Source organism: Candoia aspera, chromosome 3 (genome assembly GCF_035149785.1).
Source record: "Candoia aspera isolate rCanAsp1 chromosome 3, rCanAsp1.hap2, whole genome shotgun sequence".
NCBI classification, from domain to species: domain Eukaryota; kingdom Metazoa; phylum Chordata; class Lepidosauria; order Squamata; family Boidae; genus Candoia; species Candoia aspera.
Window position 1 is genome coordinate 121963393 of NC_086155.1, and position 23402 is coordinate 121986794.

Here is a 23402-nt window from a genome sequence, read left to right on the forward strand (position 1 = left end):
CTTTCATTTCATCTTTTAATTCATCAAGTTTCTGAACTAAGAACTATAGTTAATTGTAATTATGGTCATCTTAATTCTGAAGTTGGCTTGTTTTAAACCAACTACAGCTAATTGTGACCAGAATTGTTCATTCCAGACAACAAAACAAGACACAGACTGAAAAAGTTTTTAAGTTTTTCATTTGCAGTAAATCATTATTTGGCATAACGTGGACCATGTTTATATAGCAAATTTATAAACCCAAAGTTATTTACATCTGTTTATTAGCAAATAGTTAGTTTTAAGGTATATATTTATCAAAAAGAACCATCTGTCACCAATTTCTTTCTCTTCTAGCATTTTGTCCATATCACATTGGCCACTTCTCTATAGTTGGGCTGGGCTTTGAAGAATATGTAAGTGACTCTGTTAATCCCACAGAAGTTTTACTTGTAGACTGAATTATCCTTCTTTCCTCTGGTTCCCCATGTGTCCTGTTGAGTAAAGGAAGGGTGATTTTTATCCGTTGCACTGGGGTTTTTTAAGAAACCCAAGCAGTACCTCCACCAAGAACATAAGGAAGGAATGTATCTGTGATTTCTTTAGTTTTCCTTTCTGCAAAAACCATGATGTAGGTGAGAGGGCACCCAATTTTTCCCATAATAGATATTTTTCAGACAGAATCAGCAGTTTTGCTGTTCCCACATCCAGCAGAAGCACACAGGGCAAGGAAATAAATTACTCCTTTTTGAAAAGCAAATAATCCCCTTTCATCCACATGACCTGCACATGCCAGGAGATTTGGAAAAGGGAATGTTGAATGGTGTGGCCAGTGAAAGGACAATTCTACCTGATAAGAATCTCTTTCACTGAGCTACTTCTGGTGATAATATGTTTATGATTATTGATTGTAAATCAAGTGAATATTGATTGGGATTGTGAATCCAGTTCACCCTCTGCCATGGAAGTTGAGTGAGTGACTTTGGGCTAGTTGTTCTCTTTCAGCCCAACCCACCTCATGGGGTTGTTGTGGGGAAGAATAGAGGAAAGGAGCACTACGTGTGCCACCTTGAGTTTCTCTATAAAAAGGGCAGAATATAAATCAAATAAATATCTGTTTATACATGTTTGATTAACCCTTCATAGTTAAGCACTGGTGTAGTGTTCAGTCAGCCAAAATTATAAATATCAGCATCATTAGTGTTAAAATTTACTCTGGCTGTTTAGGAATGAAATGCACATGTAATAGAAATTGTAGTTGATTTATACTGTATCACAGCGTATGTAGTGTTTTATAAATCTTACAAAAGTGGTCTATTTGATGTATACACGCAATGTGTTTGTGGTTTTTAGGTTCAAGCTTCTCACTTTGAAGGCCTAATCACAACCATCGTTGGCTATGTGCTGCTGGCAGTCTCATTAATTGTTTGTCATGTATCCTTTCTAAATAATTACTTCCATAAATACTCAATATTTGATCATTGGTTGGTCATTCTAAATACTGTATTCTAAGACATAGCAGATTTTTATTTATCTCTTTTGAGGTAAATCTCTGTGTGGTAGAAAAGACATTGCTCTTAGGTTATTAGCACCAGGCTCCCTCTGCTTTTCCCTATTTGTTTTGACCACAAACATCAGTACTATACCAGTGTTAATCTGTTATTAACCTTACCAGGTTTTCTGTAGGGGAAAAAAAAAATCCATCAGCTACCTCCTGGGTTGAGATATTGGTTAGGAAGACTCCTGCTGGGTTTAATCATGGGCAGTGTTAGTGTTAGCAAAGTCCATGGTAGGAGCAGATTTGCTGCAGGGGAAGTGTGCACTTTTATCGGTTCACTTTTGAACTCTTAAATATAGTAAAAATATATCCACTAATAAGTTTGCACTGGTCATATTCATTTATAGAATATCAGCATATGGTAAATTGTGTTTAAATCTGTATCATTCCATGAATAATTAAAAATTAACATCCTAGTAAGAAGAACAATAATTCTAGTACTATATTCTTGAAATATTTAACAGAACTTTCTTTCAAATAAACAATTTATACAATTAAACTGTGAATCAATATTCACACATTACATTATTTATTTAACACATCAGTTTCTAGGCACCAGATTGGAATGTATTCTATTCTATTTTAAACCTTGGAGTTTCTTTTTCCTCACTTGTCCCTTCAGCTCAAGGGTTGCCCTTCTTGGTGTTTTGGTTGGAGATATCCTAAATTCTGCCATTTTGGACAAAGTTCAGGTCAGGGATTATTATAGGAGTCATAGGCTATAGTGTTTGAAGCATGGCAGATTGCCTACTTCTCCTGGAAGTCTCTTTGTGTGGGTTTCAGAATGTCCTGATGACCAAAATGATTTCCTGTGAAGTTAACACTCTCATCCATAAAGCAGCATTACACTATGAAATGTTTAAATTTCCTTGACCACATTACATAGGGTTTGGCAGCACTTGTAAAATTTCAGAGATCACGTCGCTTGCTTGGTGTATGCTATATAGTTGTCAAGGTAAGCCAGTCTTAAAAATCAGATATTTACTAAAAATAAATTTGTAGGCAGAAAGGCAGGACATGATTTATAAAAAATAAATAATAATTTAGTCAATATCCAGTACTTGTGTATATGCAAACAACTATCTGATTTTTTTCTTTTGCAGGTGTCATTATTAGTGGTGGTAGAAATAGGTGTTTTTCCTCTTATCTGTGGCTGGTGGCTGGACATTTGTTCACTGGTAAGACTAGTATTTTGGGGGGGAACCACTGCTTTAGTTTGTTCTGCAGTGGTAATCTTGCTTGAGAGAGGTTATATTTGTAAATTGGAAATGATAATGAATCTCTCTGTTCATACAGTGGTATAATTATTAATAGAATAAGGCATTTAAGGCCATATACCAAAATACTTAGTTACTTAAGTTTTAGATTTTGTCTAGCAATTTCATTTATTACTATACAGTACTTGTATTAAAAAAATTATCTTTAAACATACAATGTTGTGCTGAAATTTTGTATGAAAACAAATTGATAGGCCACCCAGTGTCATAATGGAGATTCCATAGATGTTTTCTTATTATGAGAACATGTTAAAGGATTGTGTGTTTTTTGTCTTTTTAAATGCTCTGAGTCACTCTGAAAGATGGTGCAATTTGGCCAGATTGAAAGGCAGAAAAATATCATTGCTATCTTTTTCATAGGAAATGTTTGATGCTACTTTGAAGGATAGAGAGTTGAGCTTTCAGTCTGCCCCTGGCACTACAATGTTCCTACACTGGCTAGTGGGAATGGTATATGTCTTCTATTTTGCATCTTTCATCCTCCTCCTGAGAGAAGTAAGTATTGAAAATACATTGAAAAATTGGATGTTAAATGATAAATGTCCTCATTTGTATCTTTGCAAAAATCTATTGGAGGTTCAGATTAATCCAATTCGAAAATTGTTTTGTAGACAACAGCTACATTATTTCAGGAACAATCAGAGGAAGGCTTTCATGCGACAATATATTGGGATCAGGAATAATCAGGTTAAATACCGTGCAGATTTAATTATGTAAACCATTAGTATCATGTTCAACTGAAAATTTTCCTAGGTCAACTTACATAAGATGAATAAAGCAAGAAAATCCCTGCCTGTAGTTTTACACTCTGAAAAGAAAGGACTCAAAAGAAAAGGGGAGGAAAAAGGAGGAAAAAACAAGGAAGCTCAGGCACAAATTCTTAAAATAGCCAGCTGGAGCGGAAGCAGTTCATAGTGATCTAACTAAGCAGGATTAGTGGTTCAGCAGAGCTAGCAGATTCTGCATATGTACTGGATTTATATTTATTCACATTTCAAGCCTATATTTCTCAAAATATGCAAGACATAGGTCATTGTATGGAGCTTTAGAGCAAGATGCAGTAGTAGTTGTATTATTCATATGCACATATATTTAAGTGGGCTACATTAGACATTAATAAAAATCACAACACAATATAAAACACACACAACACCTGCATGTATAAAATTTTACACGTGTCGTTTAATCCAGTCATCACCATAATTTAAACTGGGTACTACAGCTGAAAAGAATGGTTCTTCCAACTTCATGATGACCCTAAAAAAAAGAATCATTTTAAGGTCCTTTTTAAATACCATAAGATCAAACTTGAATGTTGTTCAAGTTTGGGAGATAGTCAGGTTAATCTCAATTGAGTTAATACATCATATTAACTGAGGGAATTTCCTTTATAATCAATTGCCCATAATTTTAAAGCTGCCATGGGAAAAGAAGCCACATATTGAAAAATCTGAGGTACATGATATGAGAGAAAAAGTACCACTTTGTCACCCATGAGGTTCTTTTCCCACACACAGGTAAATGTAAATGACAGTGAAGCAAATAATGAGGCAGATCTTCAAACTGGGACTGGCAAGATATTCAGAAGCTTTGTGTCAGGGACGTTTGATAGATATCCCATTAGTTACTGCTTTTGGCATAGCTTAGAATCTTAAGATTCTGAGAGTGTGCTTGGCTTTATATAAATTGTATTTACCAGGCAACCAGCTCTTAGGCAGTTAGTTTTTAGTGTAGAGTGCCACTAGTACTGATTAAGGTGTTGGCCTCATCTTTTTTGCCATCGTATTGTTGATGAAACACTGGGACCTTTGGAATAGCTTGCTCCCTTGCTTGCATTGTCAGCACTGCACTATGATAATTGTATAAACATGCACAGTGAATATGATCAGTTTTTAAGTATACCATTTTGCTCAGATGCCTGCTCCATTGTTGTAAGACTCCAAATTAGACCACTATCCTCCAGATTGTCAAAATTCCTGCTAAGTTTTGTTGTATTGATTTTTTAATACTTTTGCCCAATCAGCAAAATACAGTAAACCCCACAACTGCAGTATCATTTTTAAAATAAATACATTTAGTATAACATAATGTGATTACATCAACAACAACTAGGTTTTCATCTTAATAGCAATAGGAAAAAGCTTTGCAATTGACTAACCTTTGGAATGATATTCCCACTTTACATAGTTAATATACTTCTGCACCCACTTTCTCTTTTTTACTGTCTTACTCTTTCAGTTTATGTCTTAAATCCATGTATTGCTTTATTGAGAAGGAATTCCTTCTCTTCTCTCTTGGCTTCCAGACCAAGCACTCACACAGAGCTGAAGTTTAAGTAGTTTACTTTGCATTACAAGCAAATTACAGGCAGCGGCACTCAAAGTAGGCACATGCAGTTGCACGCATACTCGAGCAAAGTTTGCAAGAGCTTGACTGTGAAGAAGTCAAAGCCAGAGCAGCAAGCAGGTGGCATGGTCAGGTCAAGGTCCAAGCTTTAGTGTTCATGGGAAGGCTATCAGCTGGTCCAGAGTCAGAGAAACAGAGGTTCAGAATACACGGGTTACAAGGCATGAGTACACAGAATCTAGGTTGGGCTGGTTGTTCTTAGGGGAGAGCTACCAGCTAGTGGTCCCCTGCTATGTGGCAACCATCAAGTGGGAACCAATTCAGGGTGGTGCCACTCTTGTTGTGAAGAGGTACACCCAGCAACCCTCTCTTAAGCTTTCCAAAGTTTGTAGTGCGTTCAGGGATCCACATCAGTTGACACAGCTGCTCCAGATGTTTCCTGGTGGAGTCAGCCTCAGCTGTTGGAGTACTTCCCAACTTCTGAGGCTGACATTCAACCAGAGTGTCTGGACCAGGCTCTTCAGCATCAGAATGGTCTGATACCCCCTCCTCAAACATTTTATTTTGGCCTAGCAGCAAAACTGGCTCTCTTATTTTCAATAGATTGAGGGGGTTGGTATAGATTGTATTTAAAACTGATATGGAGCATTACAGCTTTCTAAAATAAATGTTAAATTATTAGAAGAATAATTTCAAAATATTTAAGTGTTAATTTTCCTTTTCAGGTACTGAGACCTGGTGTCCTCTGGTTTCTGAGGAATTTAAATGATCCAGACTTTAATCCAGTCCAAGAAATGATTCATTTGCCTATTTATAGACATCTCAGGAGGTTTATTTTGTCAGTGGTAAAGTTACATTTCCAGTTTTCCTGTAGTGTTAATCTTCTTACTGCAACAAATAATCTTACATTCAGGTTTATGTTTTAAATACGTTTTTTCCCTAAACTCAACATGTAAACTAACAAACTATAACTACTCTCAGGTTTTAAGTATAATGGGCATTAATGATATCTTAACTTTTGTCATGTTGAATCTATAGGAAATTTAAATAATAAATAAATGGTTTATAAATATGTCTTTATTACAGGTCTTTTTGTAATATTCTAAGGAAAAGTGGTAATCTGTTTTAAATCACCAGCAGTCTGTTTCATTTTCATGTCTTGTGCTAATAGAACTTGACAAAATCTGTCACAGATAATTTCAGTTTTTTCTACATAACCCACATCTGTAGGGTATTTAACAATGTATACACTATATTGACTTCTTATTTTTATGTTTTATATTAGTAGTCTCACACATGAACAGTAACGTTTTTGATCAAGGAAACTCAAGAATGTGCTTTCAAGGTCTGAATAGTTACAGTTGAACTCTTTTACTGGTTCATAAATGAAGTTGCATGTGTGAGTAGACCAGTTATAAATAATCAGATTAATACCTGAATTTTGATAATTCTTGAGATTATTAGGGAAAATTAGCTGTATATTTGCATTCTTCCTCTTTTATTTGGTTTGTCCAATGCTAAACATTATTTTCAAAGGAAAGCATGGCTAATATTTGTCCTTCTAAGAGGAAGAATAAATAATTATTTGGCATAGGATTTTGATTCTGTCAAAATCTGTCAACCATTTTTTTTATTTTGAGCTCAAGGCAAACGATAATTAGCAATAAAAGAATGGAAGCTAAGAAAGGGGGAGGAAGTTTGTGATCCTCAAAAACGTAGTATGAATTATGCCCATTTTTGAATTGGCTTTAAATTAAAGCTAAATACAGAAAAGCTACTACAGAATCTTTTTTTTTTTTTTTTTGCAGATTGTCTTCGGGTCAATTGTCTTGCTCATGCTTTGGCTTCCTATACGAATTATTAAATACCTGCTGCCTCACTTTCTTCCATATAATGTAATGCTCTACAGGTAAGGAACTACGCTATTCCATAGCTGGCTAGCTCTTTGACTGTAAAAATTGTATATCTTTATTTGAAATGAACTGAAGGCTATATAATTGTGAACTGCTACAGTGTACCAATTAAAGTGTTGACCTAGTTTGGATGTGATGTTAAACTTGGATTTTACAATATGTGAATGAATCTCAGAGTCATATGTTCCCCTTTCATACCTCTTCCATAACAAAGCTGGGTTTTAGGCAAGTCTCTAAGTCATGATTTCTGATCTTGGCTTCCCACTAAAGCACATGTATGGTTAAAATGTGATTAATTGAAACCAAAATGAAACCAAGGAAAACAAAAAAACCCAAGGCCAATACATACCACTGAACCATACCTTTAACATTATATTTGAATCAAAAAGTTATTTATTAAAGATAGCATTCTTCATTTTTCATGTATATGAATTGAGTTTATCATTTGGGGGATTTCTTTACACTTTATGATCTGTATCCCAATTTGGGCCATGCTAGTCATGGTGGGAGGCAAGCAACACGTAACAATTTAATTTAGCCTCAGAAGGAATGCCCACAATTAACAAAATCTAAGAAAAAAATCCAGATAATGATATAATTGCATCAATACAATTAGACTTGCATCAGTAAGACAGTGAGTTTGTTTAAAATATGTCAGCTTCTTTTTATTCCCACAGTGATGCCCCTGTAAGTGAACTTTCCTTAGAATTACTTCTGCTTCAAGTGGTTCTGCCAGCTTTGCTTGAACAAGGGCACACAAGGCAATGGCTAAAGGGGCTTGTACGAGCATGGACTGTTACTGCTGGCTACTTACTGTAAGTGTGAAGAGTCCAGCCTCATCAAATGATTGAGCTAAACTTTCTATTACTTAATAATTGAAACTGAGTGTCCAGTGTTTGTCTGCTTTATCTTTTTACAGTTGAACTCAAAAGAGTGTATGTACTAGGGCTTAGCATATGGAAAATGAAGCAGTAGAAATGGCTATGCAGGTTTTTTTCATTATATTAATTCATTTATTCTAAGGTTATGCAAGAGATAAATTGTTTTATTACTTTAAAATACGCACACTATGTGTATTTCTTTTTCTATTGTAATTTTATACCTTCAACCTATGAAGCTGTGATTTATCTAGTCCAGTATAGTTTAGTTGCTTTCCACATAATCTCCTCCCAACTTTTGATATTTTTTGAGGCTTTCCTCCAGTTGCCTTTCTTATGTGATATGTTATACTTTGAGGTAACTTTGGGGGGAGGATAGCAGAGTCAGTTTAGTGCAGTGGTTAAGGCATCTGGCTAGAAACCAGGAGAATGTTTTACCTTAGGCATGAAGCCAGCTGGATGATTTTGGGCCAGTCACCCAATTTTGGGCCAATCACCCTTTCTTAGCCCTGGGAAGCAGGCAATGGAAACCACTTCTGAAATCTTGCCAAAAAAACTGCAGGGGCTTTTCCAGGCAGTTGCCAGGAGTCAAGAACTGACTCAAAGGCACACACACAGACACACACACAAAAACGGTTTTTGCTTTCCCTGGTACTACATATGATTAGTTTGCTTATTTTGCTTTGTTTTAGTGTTTTTTTAAACATTTCAGTTAGTTAAGATGAGACCTTTGGTGCCAGAATCATATAATCATGTTTGAAACTGCTGTGAAAGTAAAATAGATATTTCATATTTTATTGCTTACTGCCATTCTTATTTTCTTCATGCCAATATGTTCATTAAATACTATTAAATCTTGTACTAGGGATCTGCATTCTTACTTACTGGGAGACCAGGAAGAGAATGAAAACAATGCAAACCAGCAGCCTAATAACCAACCAGCTCGCAATAATAATGCCCTTCCAGTTGTGGGAGAAGGTCTACATGCAGCCCACCAAGCCATATTACAACAAGGAGGACCTGTTGGTTTTCAGCCTTATCATCGGCCTTTAAAATTTCCACTCAGGGTAGGCTGTTTTAATACCTAGAATAACTAATTAGAGTCTCATTTATTCTGTGTTTCCCTCATGTGCAGAAACTAATTCTTAGATTATAGGTTTGAGAGGGTATAATATCTTCCATCTGTTTTGGTTTATCTTCACTTTGAATTCCATTGTGATAGGGCTAATACAGCATTCTCACTTGGCGGGGCCTTGTATGGGATATAATGAAGCAATTATAAAGAGAATATTTCTGTCTTAGGACTGTAAGGGCTGAGCTGGAAAAATCCAGACAGTTACTAGATGGCAGGAAAGGAATACAGAAAATACTTACTCTTTACAACCATCTGGTGGTTGTCTAGATTTTTGAAATGCAATTCAGGTAGATAATTTGCTTATGACAAGGTTAATATCTCAGCAAATGTTAAGCAGACTTTCCTTTCATTACAAAAGAAAATGAGTGACTGTGAGTACAGATGCCATCTTCTACTGATTGAGTGTTATTCTCAGTTGCAGAGTTATGCTTCCTGAAGCCTGGTTTATTTATGTTGCCTCTTAAAAAAATCATAGGCTCAGGCAGCACTTAAGTAGTCCAAGTTGGTTTCTCACACAGAAACAAGCACACACCATCTTTAAACTCTGTTAATAATGTGTGAATCTGTGTGTCTATATTTCTCAGCGGGTTGAAATTTGCCATCTTTTGTATATGAAAAGCTACTTTGATTCTTTGAATGTTGGAACATCATAGTCTGTAGGAATGGAGTGCTCAAATTGCACTAGCCAAGATTTTAAAAAATAATTAAAAATTGTGCCCTGGGTATTTGGATAATCAGAAATGATAATTACAAGTGTTCAGACACAGAAGCTAGAATCATACAATGGACTAAATATGGTTTGCTTAGTCATGGCTTGTGGAGCAAACTCTGCTTGTGGAACAAACTAATGTTCAGATTCATTCATAAGATCAAACCATAATCTGGGTTTACAAATTACAATGGTTGGATTCACAAATGACCCCAGGTCAAAACCAAATTATGTTTCTATGGAAAGTGTAAACCCAGCTGAAGTGGATTGCTTTGTCATAAAATTGATTAATGCCTTGTAGGTATATAAAGGCCCTCAAGATTGAGATATTTAAAAAAATATCTTACCCCTATAGGTGGTATGTGTCTTCCTCAACCTTGGGTCCTCTACCAGAGGGCTGGGAGTTTGAGGGTTCTGTGCAGTATCTTAGCTGTTCCATTGCACTCTTCTTGACAGAGAGCTCTGATGTTGTTCCTGGGATCTGTTAAAGCCATTCTCCCATCTTAGGGGTCATTTTGGCCTTCACTTTCCACATTGTCTCCAGTTCCTCTTTCAGGCCCTGCTTCTTCTCCAGCTTCTCATACTCCTTCTTCTTGATGTTGCTGTCACTTGGCACTGCTACATCTATCACCGCTGCTGTCTTTTGGTCCTTGTCTACTACCACAATGTCAGGTTGATCGGCTGGTACCTGCCTGTCTGTCTGGATCTGGAAGTCCCACAGGATCTTAGCCCTGTAATTCTCCACAACCTTCTGTGGAATCTCCCATCTGGACTTGGGAGGGCCTAGCCCATACACTGTGCAGATGTTCCTGTACATGATGCCAGCTACTTGGCTGTGCTGTTCAGTGTATGCTGTTCCTGCCTGCATCTTACACCCTGTCACTACGTGCTGGACTGTCTCTGAGGCCTCTCTGCACAGTCTGCACCTTGGGTCCCATCTAGTTTGGTAGACCCCTGCTTCTATGGATCTGGTGCTTAGTGCCTGTTCTTGAGCTGCTATGATCAGTGCCTCAGTGATATCTTTTAGTCTAGTCCTTTCCAGCCACTGGTAGAATTTCCCAATGTCAGCCACCTCAACTGTCTATTGATGGTACATCCCATGGAGGGTCTTGTCATGCCATGGCACTTCCTCTGCTTGAACTTCCTTCCATGCCTATTGCTGCCTCACATTCTCTCAGCAGCTCATCTTTGGGTACCATCTCAGTGATGTACTCCTGGATGCTCTGGGTTTCATCCAGGACAGTGGCTTTGACACTCACCAGACCCTGCCCACCCTCTTCCCAGCTGGTATACAATCTCTGGGTGTTGGATGTGGGGTGGAAACCTCCATACATTGTGAGGAGTTTCCGGGTCTTCACATCAGCAGCCTCCATGTCCTTCTTTGGCCAGCTCACTATACTGGCAGGGTATCTGAGGACTGGCAGGGCATGGATCTTGTTCTTCCAGTAGCATTCCAATTCCAGGTTCTCTTGTCTCATCCATGTATGGTTTCTTACAGTAGCCCACTTATCATCAAATTGTCTTGGTTCCCCAACATCTGGCATGGACCTTGTTAATCCAGGTGACATCTGAGCCAGCATGACTCTCTTAGTTTGTGTCACTCTCATATCAGAGGTAGTTAGGTGACGCATTAGGAGGTCTTTGCCCAAGGACCCCTACTGGTAAGGGAGGTACCAGTTGGGATTTGAATATGAACACACACACACACACACACATACATACATACTGTATATAACTGCACAGAACAAGATACCCCACCTCCACCCCCATGCATAAGGCAAGGTGATTGCTTGCTGTCCTTGCTAGCCTGATGCACAGCACCAAATGATCCTTTCTTCATGCAACAAGGAGCTGTGCAATGGGTGGAGAAAAGAACTAGGGCTGCCCCATGCCTTTCTTAAAGAGAAAAGACTGAATGGACAAACCAGAGTTCTGCTTGCCAGTTTTCCATCTGGAATGCTGGCAAATGTGGGTCACACCATTAAGCTACCCTATCTCTGCCATTCAGTTTTACTTGAGAGTAAGTCACACTAATAGGGCTTATTTGTCAACATAGAGCCATGAGATTTGTGATGTCGCTATCAATCTTTCCTTAATTCCCTTTTTCTTTGTAAATGCACACACACACACCTGTACTAAATTCACTACTTTTTCTGTGTTTCAGATATTTTTGCTGATCATCTTCATGTGTATAACACTCCTGATTGCAAGTCTTATTTGCCTTACATTACCAGGTATGCATTTCACAATAGCAAGGTATCCATTTTGGTCACTTAATTTTTTAATTAACTTTGCATGTGATGCTGTGTAGCTTTCTATGACGGTGAGACCTCTTCTTAAGATGCCTCCCTTGGATCCCTCAGAGATGTGTGGCTATAAGCAGGTCTCTAACCTCCAATGGTTGGGAAGAGTGGCAGCTTCTCAACTGTAGCAGTCCTGAAGGAAGCAGATGCCCTGATCCATTTCACATTCGCCTCATGGCAGACTGCAGAGCTGAGCCTATGTTGGTCAGTCTGATGGATTCAGATTGGATTATGTGACTCTGTTAGTTTTCCTTGATTTATCAGCAGTTCTAAGTGCCATTGACCATGGTATGCTTCTGGAACCCTTGAGAAATTTGGAGATAGGAGACATGACTTTGTGATAGTTCCATTCCTATTTCATAGCCAGATTTAAGATGACATTTTTATTTGAAATGGGAACTATTAAATTGTGTCTCAGGACTCAGTTTGGTCTCAATTTTTTTCATTATCTATATGAAGCTGTTGGGGGAAATCAAGAAATTTGGGCTGAGTGCTTTCAGTATGCTGATTGACACCCATATCTATTTTTCTGTGACACTGTCAGAAAATGGTGTTGTAATCAGTAATGGTGTCAGTCATAGATGAGATAGATGAGAGATAATATTGAAATGGAATCCAGATGAGATGGAGGTGCTGATTGTGAGGGGCCACAATTCCAGAGAGATGGTCCATTTGCTTATTCTGAATCAGATTATATTCTCCCATAAAGAGCAGATAATACTGTTTTGGGAATGTTTCTGAAACTATCTGGATTCCCAGATTGAGGCAATGGCCACAAGTTCTTTTTATCAGTTTCAGTTGATATACCAACAACTGTGAGAGCCACAGTTCTCTGTGAGAGAGACTGTGAATTCTAGTCCTCCTTTAGGCATAAATGCTAGCCCGGGTTCTATTAGAGATTGCCTCTTTCTTTATGAACCTCCACATTTATTGCTTCACCTACAGTTGTTTATTTGGTGGCACGTTGGGATCAAACCTTCTATGTTGCCACCCCAGGTCTTGGGAATGCTGCACTTGCAGAGTTGGGCGGCCCAACGTCCTCATTGACGTCTAAAAAGGCCTTCAAAGGGCCTTCTTGTACAGGTTTTAGCTGTTGATTTTAACTGTTCATTTTAATTACTTACTTGTTTTACTTTTAATGTCTTGATTTTAAATTTGTTTTATTGCAAACCACCAAGAGGCTTTGTTAGTCAGCAATGTGTCAAGTTATATAAATAATCCATCTGGTACACAATTCAGCCTCCTAGAAAACTACTGGATGTGCTTTTGACTTGGCATTACTTTACAGCAGGGTTTTTCAACCAGCGTTCCATGAGAGGCCACTAGGGGTTCCCTGGGGGATCATGATTTATTTAAAAATTATTTCAAATTCAGGCAACTTCACATTAAAGAGGTCAGTTTCATCCTTTATTTTTAATTTAAGAATACTGTCAATGCATATATACAGGCCAACACATGAAACAAATATACTTTTGTAACTTGTGGCCTGTATTTGAGCCTGAATGTGCAGGAGTTTCCAAGGCCTGCAAAATATTTCAAGGGTTCTTCCAGGGTCAAAAAGTTGAGAAAGGCTGCTTCAGAGGAAGCTGACAATGTAGTACAAAGGGAGGCAAGTATTTTTGCAAACATCCATTGTTTTTCTTTGTGCAATGCAGTTATGATACATACTATTTGGATCTATAAAAGTCATTTTACAATAACTGATTAGGATTTCATCAATCCCTTCCTTTTTTGAACCACTGGACTACAGCTTTTGAAATTGCCTTCAATTTCATAAAATTTTTGCTGCAGAAAATCAACTTACTGGACCTACTACATTTATGGAATGAGTTTAAGTTTTTGGATCCAGATTATTACTTTATGACCATAAAATAGTATGAGTCTTTCTTACTAGCTAATAAATTAATATTTTTTGCTTTTAGTGTTTGCTGGCCGCTGGCTGATGTCTTTTTGGACAGGAACTGCTAAAATCCATGAACTTTATACAGCTGCTTGTGGACTGTATGTTTGCTGGCTTACAATTAGGGCTGTGACGGTGCTTGTTGCTTGGATGCCACAAGGTCGTCAAGTGATTTTTCAGAAAGTAAAGGAATGGTCCCTCATGGTAAGTTGTTAGAACATTTATTCTCTTTTTAAATTTGGAAAAGCACTTAATAGATGTGAGGAGACTATGTCTCTTGCATCATGCTATAATTATAACAAAAGTTTTCTTGGAAACAGGAAAGCTGCAGAAGAAAACTAATATTAATGATTTGAAAAAGCACAAAGTCTGAATGCAAGGATTCCCAACATTTCAGGCTGATGGGTATATTTGCTAGCCTGAATTCTAAGGGTATATTTTGGAAATTCTTGCAAAACAACTCCTGGGGTTAGGAGCTGCCCATTCACAGAATCAATGTCTGGATGATTTGGCAAGACAGAATACCCATTTACCATTAGATAAATGATTAATGCTTCTGGTCACCTACCTGCCACAACCTGCCAGGATGTTCTCCATCCTTCTAGTTTATGCCTGTCTTGTCAGTTGGGTAGATTTCCAGTCAGGGCATTAGAAAAAACAGTTCTGAATTTTCATTTTCATTTATTTATTTAATACATATAAAATTAACAGGACAATCTTTAATTTTAAAGAAAAAGAAAATTTTCAAATTAAAAATACGAACTAAGAAAAGAAAAAAAATTTTTTTTTTCATTTTCAAAAATGCCTGTGGTGCCTTTGTGCATGCTTTGGTCTGGAACATGTTATTACCGGTTTAATATTTTGGATTAAAATAATCTTTTTTAAAAATTCTAAAAAAGTTAGATGGAACAGGCAACTTGACAGGCACAAAAGAGGGATATATTTTGACCCTTTGGTACCTCACTGGGTCAATATGTTTTTCAGATCTATCTAATTATCCAGGCAAGAGGGTGAGCAACAAGAAAGATCAAGCTTGCCTTGGAACTCTTACTCTCTGAGCCATGATCCGAAAGTATGGAGATTTCTGTTGAATTTCTGAGTGAAATTCAACAGAAATAACTCCATAATTTTTGATCACTGTTAGTGTCATAAACCTCCAGTAGGCTTAAGACAGAAAAAGAATGGGAATCAAACAAAAAATCATAAGCTGAAAATTGTGCCCTCTTTGATGACGTAACACCATTGCTCTGACCTGCAGCTGACATGCTAATGGTGTCACACATCTGATCTAGGTAAACAATTCTGATTTTTTCTATTATTAATCTGTATGACTTTTTAGATGTGTTTGAGTTCCTCTTAATTTTAATGTTATTTATGTATATACCCATGTATTTAAAAACAGCTCATTATGTTATTGTCAATAAATGAAGCTCTTTTTTGTCCTTTAGATAATGAAGACATTAATAGTTGCTGCATTGCTGGCTGGTGTGGTTCCACTCTTGCTTGGACTTTTGTTTGAGCTAGTTATTGTTGCTCCCTTGAGAGTTCCCTTGGATCAGACCCCACTATTCTACCCATGGCAGGTCAGTTTCTGCAGCCTCTGAAACTGGTAATCTCTAATTGAACAGGACACAGAGAGCCTGCCTTATGAAATCAGTACATTACAAAATAAAAATATGATCTAAAAACTAAAACAACAAGCAAAACCAATAGCAGTTAAAATTTTAAAAACAGCAAAGCATATAATACAATCAAGGTTCTAAAAAAAGTCTGCTTAAAGAAATAGTCCGCATTATCAAAAATACACCTTTCTTGGAAGGCCATTTCACATCCTATATGCCAGAACTGAGAAGACCTCATCCTGACTCTTTATCCACCTTAATTTATGCGATGGCTAACATGCAAATGTGAGTAGATTAATAGGTACCGCTTCGGCGGGAAGGTAACGGCATTCCGTGAGTCATGCTGGCCACATGACCACGGACGGGTCTGAGGACAACGCCGGCTCCAAGGCTTAGAAACGGAGATGAGCACCGCCCCCTAGAGTCGGACTCGACTGGACTTAACGTCAAGGGAAACCTTTACCTTAACCCTGAAAGAAAGCCTCCAAAGTGCCAAACAGCTTGTTTCAGATAATGTTCTTCTTGAGATATTCTGATCCTAAATTTAGGCTTAAATCAATGTATCTTTGAAAAACATACAAAGTTAATAATATGCGTGAAAATGGACTTAGAAAACTGCTTTCAATTCCTTCATAAAATAGTTAGCTGTTTTTGTACCATACATTTCAACTGCCTGCTTACATATTTGTGTTCAGCTCCTCCTACATGATCAGTTTGAGATATCATATAGAAATCTATTGTAACTAGGATCAGTATCTTGGTAACTCAGGATTTTTTTTTAATTAAATTTTTATTGCTTTTAAAATAATAACAAAAAAGAAAAGAAACAAAATACAAAGATAATTATGATAGAAATACATATATTGTCAAAGGAGGGAAAAACACATAGAAAGCGCTTTAAGAAAAAAGTGAAAAAAAATACAACGAAGAAAAAAATACGGTATCATTATAACAGTAGTTACAATTCTATATATATGTATCTAATGCAAATATTCAAGTATGTGTATATTTCTAGTACACTTACATAACTATCATTTTTTTAACCTACTGTATTTTGTATAAACGAGTCCCATATTTTGTTATACATGTCCATACAAAATCTACGTTTATAGGCAGTCCACTCACAAGTGGCACGTGCAATCAGGTCTTCAATCCATTGAGTAAATGGGGCCATAGATTTATCTTTCCAATGCTCAATAGCAGTCTTTTGGCCATAGTAAGGGCATGGAGAATCCATTTACGTTGTCTGGTTGTCAAATTCCATGTACTAGGTATGTAGTTCAACTCAATTAGGAAATCTTTAGTATTTTAGGTAGCCAAATTGGATTTTCACCAAAAGTTGAAACATTATTTTTATGGGGATTTCTGAATTTACAGTCTTACGCTGATGTATATACAAGTTAAATATATTTCACACCAGGTTTGTCTCCTAATGTAACTAAGTCTTAGATTGTAAGTCATCTGTACTGTAGAAAATGCTATGTGTATTGATATAATAATAATTGCTTTTGTTTAAATAGGACTGGGCCCTTGGTGTTCTGCATGCTAAAATAATTGCTGCCATAACTCTGATGGGCCCACAGTGGTGGCTGAAAACAGTCATTGAACAGGTTAGAAATATTTACCATATTTGCTTTAGTGGTCAGTATACTGATAGAATATATAAGTGTATAATAATAATTAATGGCATTTCTTTTTAGTTGGAATTGCTTTCCTCATCAGAACTGGGTGGAGATAATCCTTTTGCCTTGCACATCCTTGAATTCTGCTCCAGAGCCAATTTGGAGGGTCGTGTACAATCCTGCAAAAAAGGAAAGGAGAAAATACTGTTTTGTGGATGCAGAACTACTCACATGACACATTAGAACAAAGACAACAATTTTGAGAAAATACTCATTTTCATTAGAATATCCATGTAAAATAAGGCAATTAAAATGGACTATTTTGAATTGAGCATTAATATATCAGTAGCTAAATTAACTTTGATTATATGGTTTGGATACAGATTAGCCATTCTGTAAATGGAAAAGATTTTTTCTATTCATGGCAAGCATTGGGATCTAGCAGAGGCTTCCCATTCAAGAAAAGGGGTTTAAAGGACATCCACCAATTACCTCCCTCCATCTGTGTCAATTTTCATATACTTCTGGTCTCCCAGTCCTATATGTGGTTCAGGGAGGAAGAATCACATACTTTTAGTATTCTGTTTGCAAATGGAACAAATGGTAATTAATTTAGTTCCTGATTATTATAGTCTTGGTTTAGGCCTCTTTCAGTCAGTGAAATACTGCCCTTATCCTGGGAAGCTAACCATAGTCTGTCATTATTTCTCAGCCCATCTTACCCTACAGGGTTCTCATTGTAAGAATGGAAAAGTAGAAAAAATAAGTATTTCTCAAGACAGTGGTGTATAATTTGTAACCCCTTCAGACTGTTTTGTGGTTGCAGAGCATCCCCAGATCATCTATATACTACTAAAACTCTCATGTCTGTTTGTGTGTTTGTACTCTTTAATTGGGCAAAATGGTGTATCATAGGGCAACAATTCTTGAACCAAGTACTCAAATGCGCTAACTTACAGAATGTGTCCAAAATCTGGGACCCATTATTCCCATGGTATTGAATTTTAGCAAACCTTGTGGCTGCTTCAGTGCTGCTGCGGTCAGCCACGGTAATGTGATTGTCATGGGCGTATTCCCAACCTCTTTCCTGCCTCCCTCTGGCCCCTGCACCCAACTGGCTGGTGACAAGGTTCAATGGGCAAGTGTCCGTTGGCTGCTTTGGAACCAAGGCCAAAATTTTAAATGTCTTAACAGTTGTGGGTAGCAAGGGAAAGACAAAGGAGCAACTTGAATGCCTGCTGGCAAGGTAGACTGGCTAGGGAGTCCCAGCGGTCGGCAGGTGAGCCCTCTTCCTCCTTGGAGGGAGGGGACCCTTGGGGACATGCCAGAATGGGGAGTGGGGTGAAGTTTTCATGATCTGCAGCTCCATTTGTTCCCTCTCCCCACAGCAAAGTGGCAGGCAGTTCCATGGGTCAGCTGAGGAGGAGGCTTCACCAGCGCTCTCCTGAGGGTTGTGAGGGGAGAGGAAATGGCATAAGCCTATATTATATGTTGAAAGAAGAATGACCCAATGGGTCATGGGTTATCTAGTGGCACTTAAATTAGCTGGCAAACTGGGTAACTTTAGGTGCTATAATTTATATTGAATTTTTGTTAAAATTAAAGATAAAGTAAATCCATTTTGCATCCTTGAACTTCCTACCACCAATTTGTTTAGTCCCACCTACCCTGAGTTGTCCCTGTGTCATCAGACATGCTCCCTAAGTCCCATGGAGGCCAAAATCAATATAACTAAAAAGAAAATGCACCTCTCATCTTTGTGATTACATTGACATTCTCTTCCAGTTATAAATATATGCTTTGGGCTAAATACAAGCTTGCTGGACAGTAATTTTTTCATATATCTTTAATTTTATATTTCAGGTTTATGCAAATGGAATTCGAAATATTGACTTACACTTTATAATACAAAAGCTTGCAGCACCTGTTATTTCAGTTTTACTGCTTTCTCTCTGTGTACCTTATATCGTAGCTTCTGGTATTGCACCTTTGTTAGGTAAGTGCAGATGGTAGTGCAGATTCCATATTTGGACCACACATTCGGTTAAGATTTACAGTGGAAATATACAATCATCAATATATTAATAAAATAACAAATCTTCACATGGTACAATTTAAATGAATGATATGTCAAGTATATCCATAACTTTCTTACACATCCGTCAATAGTTTCATTGTATTTATTGTATTTTATATTTAGTTATATATTCAAAAAAGAATATATTTAAGAAATTAGTTAAATATATTTATGATGCTACATCTTGGAGAGTCACCAGGTGAGCTTTAGAAGAAATTCAGATTTCCAGTTTGTATCTTGAAAGAATACTTCTAGGTCTTTAAAAAAGTAATGAGAATATATGCTAAAGATCAGCCTAGAAAGTTAATCCAAATACATAAAAGTAACTTCTTATATATGCAGTATTTGCACAGGAGAAAGATTGGTTAGACTTGGATATTTTTTCTTAAATTTGCACTGTAATCATAATTATTACAGAGTACTACAAATCCAGTAATCACAATGTAAACATATCTGTCCCTAGAAAGCATTCATATTAGTTATTTTTGGCCTGTGGATGTCAGTGGACTATTGAAATAAAAGTTCATGGAACACAGAAAATGTTTTTGTGCTCCTGTCATGCTCAGTAAGTTTTTTCTGAGTCTGGAGCAAGTTTGGGAGGAATTAAAGAATATGAAATTCAATATGAAATAGGGTTCAAATATGCCACAACTTTATTATTTCTGATTTCCATGAATTTGGCCTCAGATGACCAGGAACTTTCTACATACTCTTTGGGAAGTTGAAGAGTGGAAGATTATCTGGCATCAGTGGACAGCGCAGCCTACTTCATCTATTCACTACTATCAGTCTAGGGTGTAGCTAGCATACCGGCATGGAAAGCAGATTGGCCTACGGATACTATATATGTGGACCCCCTTAAAATTTCCTTATGCGTATATGCCAGTTGTTAATTCCTGATAATCTTATGAAGTGATCTGTGCCTATAACTCAAGTATCTGTATGTTAAATAAAACTTTTAAATAATTTCATATAAAGAAGGCAAATGGGATCTTTTGCCTTTTTGGATCTCAGCAGTCAAATGAGATCTTGCACAAAATTCCTGGTCCTATCACTAAGAATCCATAGTAAAGGAGAAATAGAAGAATATCAATTTTGAGTGGACTGAAGAGAAGAAAGACTAGTTCTTGGCTTGTTGTGTTCTTCAGTTAACCATAATTTTTTAAGAATACACTATTGTACCACAGGTATTTAACTGCTTTTTTAAAACATGTAAACAGTATAAACAGAAACATCAAAATAACTTTTTAAAAAGAATGCATTAGCTTAAATGTATTTTTTTTACGAATTTTTATATCTATAGTTTATTAAGAATGAAAGGTAACTAATTAACATTAATATTTAACATTAAAAATAGAAAAAATTACAATTTGCATTGATTCTAATTTTTAGTTTCCTTGTTTTTCTATTACTATTTTCAGGTGTCACTCCTGAGATGCAAAATTTAGTACAACGTCGGATTTATCCTTTTCTACTCATGGTAGTAGTTTTGATGGGAATCTTATCCTTTCAGGTCCGTCAATTCAAGCGCCTTTATGAGCACATTAAAAATGATAAGTAAGTATCCTAGTCAAGAGTTATTAATGCCAGAGTGTAGTAATAGTCTCCTAAATCTTTAGGAAGCTGGAATACTTGGAAATTATGGACAGAATTTTGGACATTCAGGATGTGCTCACTCATAATACAAACTTTTCTAGAATACTGTACATGGAATTAATGATGCAGAGTGATAGAATGCACGTTTATTATTGTTTGACTAGATTAGAGTAGGAATGCTACATTCCTACTGCCCTTGAAAATGGTGGAAGTTTCTTTTGTTAAAACTTCAGTGAAATCATACCTTTTGTGAAGAAATGTGCCTTCACACCCAGACTTGAAATGAAGACTTTTTTAAAAAAAAAAAAACCTCTTTTAAATCCTAGGTATCTTGTTGGGCAACGACTTGTGAATTATGAACGAAAAACTGGGAAACCAGGGACATCACCATCACCACCTCAGTCTTCACAAGAATAGAAATGGTCACATGGAATTACTTGATCTTCCCTTGCCTTTGTGTTCTTTTTCATAGACTGGTCATCATTATTTGGGTATTTCCCAACGATTTTCTCAGCTGGGTTTTTATATTTTAATTTTGGCTTCTTTACTCATGGCATTCAGATAGCAGTTAAGGCTATGCACTATCTGCAATTTCTGAACTTACCAGTGCTGAGATCTGTAAATGTGTAAATAGCAATATCCCAGTACCCTACAACCTTGGATTAAAATGAATGTTCATTGTACATCTTTAAAGGAATATTAATTTATTAAATCTAGTTGTCACTTTATTTTGGATTGCTGTTCTGTTGACATATGTGCCACAAAACAATATTGCTGTAGGCAAGATATATATTTCAAAAGAATCAATTGCATTTTTATAGCCATGGCTAGCTTATCAAGGATATGAAAATGAAATAACCATTACAGTCAGCAGTGAAGTGGCTGTGATAAGAACACATGAGTTTCATTTGATTTTTTAAAGTATTTCTGTATAACATCAAAGCTGTTGTACATTTTCTATTGCCTCATTTTTTTTTTCTCATGTGATTACATTTGTAATACTGTACAGTAGAATGGGACAAATTTTCTCTTTCAGACAATTTTAAATCACTTGCTTGGTTGTGAGGCATTAATTTTTTGGAACTGGAAGACAGAGTTTTAATGAATTTCTAAGCACTTAAAATTCATTAGAGCCAAGTGGCAGAATTACCTAAATCAGCTAATTGAGAGGTTTGTGAAAGAATTTATTTCCATTGGGTAAGCCAAGAGTTCCTTTTTTACAAATTGAAATGCATAAAGATTTATTTACACTAGAGTACAGGAGAAATGGCTATCTAACATATTTACCAAATACAGAGAACATAAATGATAAAAAATGCAACAAACATTTTTTTCTGAATTGCTAGAACTTCCTTACAACCAAAGTTACAAAGCATACTATGGAGCTCATATGCTCTTATATTAAAAACGAGCATCTGTAATTCTAGAAATGGTCAGCATTCTGCATGGCAGTAATTCTAAAGATTTTATGAATTAGTTGGGGGTGGGGAGAAATCTAAAAACTGTAGTATTAATAGCTGGAAAAGGAAACTGAAACGTTAAAATTAAAGAATCAGTTGACCTTTACAATGATTGCACCAAACAAATCCCCCAAGTCAAGTTATTTTTATATGTATAATTCTTTTCTGCAGGTAATAATAATATATTTTAATGTCATTACTTCTGAAACATGGAGATGAAATAATACAAAAGCTTTCAATTTCTTTATGTGCTTGAAAATGCAATGTCCTATTCAAAAATGGTGAGAAGTTTTTTTAGATTTATTGTATTAAGAAAAAATGCTATGCAGCTGTGTTACCACTCAGGACTGCATCCCTGAATATAATGTAGTTAAATTATGTTATCAAATAGCTTGCTGTCTTCAGCATGTTTTTGTACTGAAAGAAAAGAGTTATTTGGGTTCTGTGATTTTAGGAGGGGGTGAAGATTTGGAGTCTAGATTTCCAATAATTTATATTCATCCACAGTGCTAAAGTACAGTAGAAATGAGGCTGTGCTCTCTCTCTACTACTGACATTTTGAAGCATTACCTCAATTTTTGTGTTTTGGGTTATACAAGGATTGTTTTCAAACTTTAGTTTTGACACTGCTTCCATTAAAAAGCATAATAATGAGAAGGTAGCCAAAATCCCCCACTTGCTTTTAACTGTCTGTACTTTATACAGATCTTAATTGTGAGTTTTTTGTATCTATTTCTTTTGGAAATGCAGATACTACAATTTCAGTATTTTGTTCAAGAGCATATTTTGCCCACAATTACAGCATTTTCTAGTGACAAACTTTCAGTTGCACAAAATTGGTCCTAGACATCATTGTTAAAAAAAAAAAAAAGACAAAGCAATCCAAGCAGTCTTGCCACTAGGATATTGCCAGCAATGCTGTGCTTCTTCCTGTAGCATTTTGCAGAAATGCAGTAACTTGTAATTTGTGTTTTTATCCCAGTCAACCTGGTGTTCAATGATTATTAAAATTTGTTAAGAAAATGTA

The 23402-nt window shown here is 36.4% G+C and overlaps 1 protein-coding gene across 1 annotated transcript in view; it reads left to right on the top strand.

The window, feature by feature from the left end:
* Positions 1-23402, top strand: part of MARCHF6 (membrane associated ring-CH-type finger 6) — a 70269-nt gene extending 46867 nt beyond the window's left edge. Inside the window, exons 11-26 of the mRNA XM_063298747.1 lie at positions 337-395; positions 1333-1413; positions 2424-2492; positions 2641-2715; positions 3175-3309; positions 5886-6005; positions 6969-7069; positions 7751-7888; positions 8817-9018; positions 11960-12029; positions 14021-14202; positions 15447-15581; positions 17141-17230; positions 19106-19238; positions 20741-20876; positions 21242-23402. Coding sequence (XP_063154817.1) covers positions 337-395; positions 1333-1413; positions 2424-2492; positions 2641-2715; positions 3175-3309; positions 5886-6005; positions 6969-7069; positions 7751-7888; positions 8817-9018; positions 11960-12029; positions 14021-14202; positions 15447-15581; positions 17141-17230; positions 19106-19238; positions 20741-20876; positions 21242-21332 — 1817 coding nt within the window. The 3' untranslated portion in view covers positions 21333-23402. The remainder of the gene's footprint in view (positions 1-336; positions 396-1332; positions 1414-2423; positions 2493-2640; positions 2716-3174; positions 3310-5885; positions 6006-6968; positions 7070-7750; positions 7889-8816; positions 9019-11959; positions 12030-14020; positions 14203-15446; positions 15582-17140; positions 17231-19105; positions 19239-20740; positions 20877-21241) is intronic.